This window comes from Myotis brandtii, unplaced genomic scaffold (genome assembly GCF_000412655.1).
Source record: "Myotis brandtii unplaced genomic scaffold, ASM41265v1 scaffold1804, whole genome shotgun sequence".
Taxonomy (NCBI): Eukaryota; Metazoa; Chordata; class Mammalia; order Chiroptera; family Vespertilionidae; genus Myotis; species Myotis brandtii.
In genome coordinates this window covers 6,279-12,107 of record NW_005356690.1, presented here as the reverse complement: position 1 = coordinate 12,107, position 5,829 = coordinate 6,279, and the positions used below count along the sequence as shown (strand labels likewise).

General features: G+C 36.4%; 1 protein-coding gene across 1 annotated transcript in view; it reads right to left on the bottom strand.

The window, feature by feature from the left end:
* The window catches only part of MCM6 (minichromosome maintenance complex component 6), a gene marked incomplete at its 5' end in the record, with an annotated part of 30,770 nt that extends 26,566 nt beyond the window's left edge, over positions 1–4,204 (bottom strand). The window contains 3 exons of the mRNA XM_014537654.1: positions 1,321–1,570; positions 2,208–2,318; positions 4,056–4,204. Of these exons, the coding sequence (XP_014393140.1) occupies positions 1,321–1,570; positions 2,208–2,318; positions 4,056–4,204 (510 nt within the window). The remainder of the gene's footprint in view (positions 1–1,320; positions 1,571–2,207; positions 2,319–4,055) is intronic.
* Positions 4,205–5,829: the final 1,625 nt, after the last annotated feature.

The following is a 5,829-nucleotide window of genomic DNA, read 5'->3' as shown; positions in this document are numbered from 1 at the left end:
CTCCCTTCCTCTCTGTAAAAAATCAATAAAATATATTAAAAAAAATAAATAAAATCTTCATTTTTCTCTCATTAAAAAGCATTGTTTCTCGTTTTCTCTTTGTTCAAATTGACTATGTAGTTATATATTTGTTCTGTGTTTCATAATTTATGCTCTCCATCTCAATGCATCTGTTAACATTACTTAGACACACATACTTTTACTATATTATTATATTTTAAATGTAAGTATCAAGATACTTCACCCCTAAATATTTAAGCACAAATAAAGACACTCTCCTATGTAACCACAATACCATTATAACACCAAGAAGATTAAATATTTAATACCATGTCTATTATTCAGTCCAACTTTAAATTTCCCCTTTATTACAGATGTTTTGTTTTCTTTTCAAACCAAGACCCAATGGGGTTGTTAGCACATTCTTTTTCAAATATAGAATATCTCCTATCAAAAGTTGTTGATAGAGTATGTACTTCTTAAAAACTAAGTATAAGAATATTAGAAATCTAAGTGAGGATTGAAAACCGAATTAAATATTAATTATTTTAGACTGGTACTCATTCCTCCATGCTCTAATGCTTGAACTGCTATAATTTTTTTTCCCCTTTGCATGTCCCAGAGTTACTAAGTCATACAGAGATAAGAGCCCCTACACCTACTGCTACCATCCAACTATTGCCCAAATCACTACAACTACCTAATTACTAGTCTCTTGTTAAATACTACAAACCAGTGTCCCATTAATCTTCCTTAAAAAAAAATCTTATCCCCTGATAATTCCCTTATTTATCAAGATAGGTCCAAATCTGAGAGTTAAGGCTCCAAGTACCTCTATGTCTCATACCAAATCATCTCTCAGATAATCTCCAATTTGGCTCCTCTACTTCAATCATGGTAATCCTCACTGCTGTTGACAAACATGTCCATTTGCACCTACCCTATTATTCATGCTGTCTCTCTCCTAACCACCTACTCAAAGTCTTACACCAACAAGTCTGTACTTTTCCAAAGTTCTCATAACTCTAGTTAATATTGAAAATAATTACTATTTATTATTTAACAAATACATTTTGTCACAGCCTGAAGAGGCTTCCAATTCAGGTTATTAAAGGTTAAAACACATTTATAAACTGATAACCAAAATTTGTATTAAGAGTTTTTTGGCTTAAATCTGTGGTCACATTTGATGATCCTTGACTTAAAATAAAAACCGAGTTTAACACTGTCTAAATAAGCTCTTAAATAATAATTGCAGGTGCCTAGAAGGGAATTATTAGCATAGGCTAAATCTGAACTTAACAAAAATTTAATAGTTACCTTCTGAAAATCAACAAATCTTGATTTATTTGTATCTAGCAGGAATCTCTTTCTGTTGGCACAAACTGGATTTCGGCAGATGTTTGGCTGTGTGTATTTGAACTGCTGTTCTACATCCTTGATCACTGTCTGACAGTCCAAGCACAGGAAAGTTCCACTCACAAGCTCTGGGTGAACTGGGTGAGTCCGTACCACCTGCCCACTGATTCGAGTGAGCAAACCAATTCTGGATGAAGTGAGTTCTCGAATTCTGTTTAAGGATAAATGTCCCATTGGTGAATAAAGCACAACAAAGAAATAAGTAATTATAAAACGGGAAAATCACATTTTTGTTTATATGCAAATATTTTTTGCTTATTTACAACTTCTAAGTAAGTATGTATTAAAGTATTTTCAAAATAAAGTTATCATGGGGGGAAAATTTAGACTCAGAAGTTCAGAAACACTTTACTGCACAAACCCATTCTATATTAAATAACTTGGTAACTTTATAAGTAATTTCAGTAGTTGTTTTCAAAATATCACTTCAATTTCTTAAACAATTATTTAAGTTCTTTAAAAGGTATGCCATTTAAGCTCTGACAAAATTTTCCAGATTCATGAATTTCTGTGACTGTTTCAGTTTTCAAATTTTCTCACTTGACTAATTTCCCTCCCAAATATCCCCTCAAAGGTATCCTAAAATAAGACAATACTCAGAAATTGCTTCACTTAACTTACTTCTCATCCTATCTCCTTAGAAAAATACATTTCTCCAAAATTAAATTTTTTGGATAACTGGGCAAAACTTTACAGATCTAAGACTACAACCTCCTGAATTTTCTGACAATTAAGTGATGCCTATACTATTTGGTACATTTCTTTTCTTCCAAAGAAGGGTTTCTTACTTGTGTCTGGTAGGTAGGTCTTGGAATGCAACATAAAAATCCTTGGCAAGAGGAATCTCTTTCCGGTCTTTGACGAAAGTTTTTAAGGCCCGACATAGGTAAGGATAAACTCTAAAAAGCAAACAAAAAAAAGATCAACTGACATCTTCAAGAGGCTTATTATTACCAAGGCCTCCTTCCCCCTTCATGCTTGCCAACAGCTGAGACTAAGTAATTTCATCTGGTTACACCCAAGCCTTAGAATTTAACTACACAGGATACTAATATTATCTAGTCCAGGTTTGAGAGCCTCTTTCAATCCTCTCTTATCCCTCCACAAATAGATCTAAGACAGTAGAAACACCAAAGATAAAATGCTGTGCCCGAATACTCATTATCTTTAAATAATTATTTAGAACCACACTGTAGGCCACTTCTCTGTCCAAGAAGACTCAACGTGAAAAATCTGAAGGGGGAGAGGGGGTTACAATCAACCAAGGCAGCTTTTCATTTGGTGTCGAGGCCACAATTTATTTTTCTAGGTTTAATTCTTGATTGATAAAAAATGGATGAGGTCAGGGGAGGAATGTGTGTACATCAGGTATTGGCAGAAATGGCCCATCTGACTGGTTAGACTGAAGTGGCCCATGTCTTCTTGACAGAAGTCCCCAGTAGCTGCTGCAGCCTGGTTAAAGGAGTGGGGACTGGAGTCCTCTGAAAAATTAGCTGCTTTCAATGAGACAGAATTACTGCATGACCCGTGCATGAGGTATGGGTGTGGGTATTTCTACCACCAGCCCTGACTTTCTACCTCCCTCATACTTGTCCGTACAACTTCACTGCTGCATACTTTCACAATAAACTGCTGCTTATCTCTCCAACCATTCTTGATGGTCAGATATGACTAAAAACATGAAGACAAGTCCTCCACCTCATAGTTCACCAGGTAAAGGAACAGGGCTGTGTCTCCTTACTCCTGGGCCTCCGTTTCTTTCACAACGGTCCACAATGTTTAGTTTAACTAATTTTATTTATACAGACTGTCACATTTATTAATCCAAATAAAAAGGTATGTGTTAGAAAATGCTTCTTGTTTTACGTAGCAATCAAAAACAAAATTAAAGCCTAAATTATTACATATAACTAATTTCTACCAAAAAAAATACCAATCTACTATTAAAATATTTTCAAGGGATTTTATATGACATGGAAAAATGTTATACTGTTAAGTGAAAAGAGCAGGTTGCTCTATCAATAGTATGATCCAAATAATTATAGATATGCAGAAATACATCAAAATGTGTCAAGAGATCCTTAGGAAGCTCTGCACTTACAGACCTAGAAGGCTCTTGGAACTTTGTTGGCACAGACCTGCTAATGACAGTTAACTATGGGCGGCGGGATTACAAATGTACAGATGGCTTTACTCTCCCTACTTTTCTCTATTTTCTAAATTTTCTACAATATATGTTACTTTTATAATCAGAAGAAAAATTAAATTTTAAGAGAAGAACGACGTTACTGCTGTAAAGACATCTCTCTCTGATCAAGAACAGGATCCACACAAACACTTTCTCAAAACTCCTATGGGTTGGGTGGGGGTGGAGAATTGAATGACAGCAATAGCACCAAATACCTGACACAAAGTAAATGGTCCTCTTAAAACTTAGGAAAACTATATAGAAAGCAAAGGTTTTCAACATTTGCATGTGAAAAATATTCAGCTTTGGGCCTAAGTTAGTTCAGAGCAATACTAACATGACCACTGGCTGTATCAAAGGGCGTATATCACAGCTGCCCTTCTGCCTCACAAATGAACACTTCCAGTCCAAACAGAACTGGCCTCACAGAAAGATTAATATACCATACCTATAGAACTCCTCTTGAATGGTGGTAGAAAGTTGCTGGTTAAATTGCTCCAGGTCCACAAAACTCACAACCAATGTGTTTCTCTCAGGACGAATTAGCTCTTCTGCTAACTGCAAGTACTTAGTTTCTCCATCACTGTTCTGGAACCTGCAGATACATGCAAGTCAGATTAAATTGAAGAACTAGGCATTAAAAAGAAGAATCCAAATGCCTGATAATTCAGTGTATTGATTAAAGATCATCAGCTTTAGGGTCAGACAGGCCCATTTTCACAGTTGTGTAACTTGGGGCAAGTTACTTATCCTCTCTAAACCTGCCCCTCTCATTTTTGAAAAAAATTAGAACAAAATGAAATAAAGCAGATTAGGACATCACTTTATCTCATAAGATTACTGTGAAGATTAAATGAGAGAACGCCTGTAAAATGTTTTATGCAGAGCCCAGAACATAGAAAAACTGGGTTTTCAGATTTTAAGACAAATTTCTTTTTCTTTTTTTAAATGTATTTTATTGATTTTTTACAGAGAGGAAGGGAGAGAGACAGAGAGTCAGAAACATTGATGAGAGAGAAACACCAATCAGCTGCCTCCTGCACATCTCCTACTGGGGATGTGCCCGCAACCCAGGTACATGCCCTTGACCGGAATCGAACCTGGGACCTTTCAGTCCGCAGGCCGACGCTCTATCCACTGAGCCAAACCGGTTTCGGCAAGACGAATTTCTTGATATAATATTTTCTAATCAACAAATGCTAACTATTCTTTTATTATTGGTATGTATAACTAAAATGGGGAAATGTTCAATCAAGAAATTCAGGTCAAAATCTAAAGACTCAATTTCTATAGGGAAAACTGATAGGTTAGTTTTTGGTTTAAGAACCAGAATAAAAATAAATACATACACACAAAATAAATCTGGTGTTTTTTTTTCTAAAAGGAGTATCATACAAACAAATTTACTTTTTGTTCTTTTTTAAAAAAATATGTTTTTATCACCTGGCTGGCATGGCTCAGTGGTTGACTGTTGACCAGGAGGTCACAGTTCGATTCCTGGTTGTGGACTAGATCCCCAGTGTGGAGCGTGCAGGAGGCAGCCAATCAATGATTCTCTCTCATCATTGATAATTCTATCTCTCTCTCCTTCTTCCTTCCTCTCTGAAATCAATAAAAATATATATTTTTAAGTATTAAGGGATAGAGATAGCAACATCAATGAGAGAGAAGTATCATCAATCAGCTGCCTCCTGCACACCCCATACTGTGGTGAGCGAGCCTGAAACCCAGGCATGTGCCCTGATGGGATTCCAACCGGTGATCTCTTGGTTTCTGGGTCGATGCTGAACCACTCAACCACACCAGCCAGGCCTGCTTTTTGTTCTTTTAACATGACATGATTAGTTTTTTTTAAGTATCACCTGAGGATATTTTTCCATTGATTTTTGGAGAGAATGGAAAAGAGAGAGAAAAACAGAGAAAAATATCGATGTGAAAGAAACACATCAATTGGTTGCCTCCTGCAGGCACCCCGACCAGGGTCCCAGCCCGGGAGGAGCCTGCAACCGACCGAGGTACATGCGTTTTACCGGAATCAAACTGGGACCCTTCAGTCCACAGGCCGACACTCTATTCACTGAGCCAAAGTGGCTAGGGTGAAGATTAGTTTTTGAAGCAAAAATCAATTCCTCCTTCAAAAACAGCATGTTCTGTTAAATATTTACTGAACTATCTGCAAAGCATTATACCAGAAGTAACTACAGATGAAAATGACAATGTTG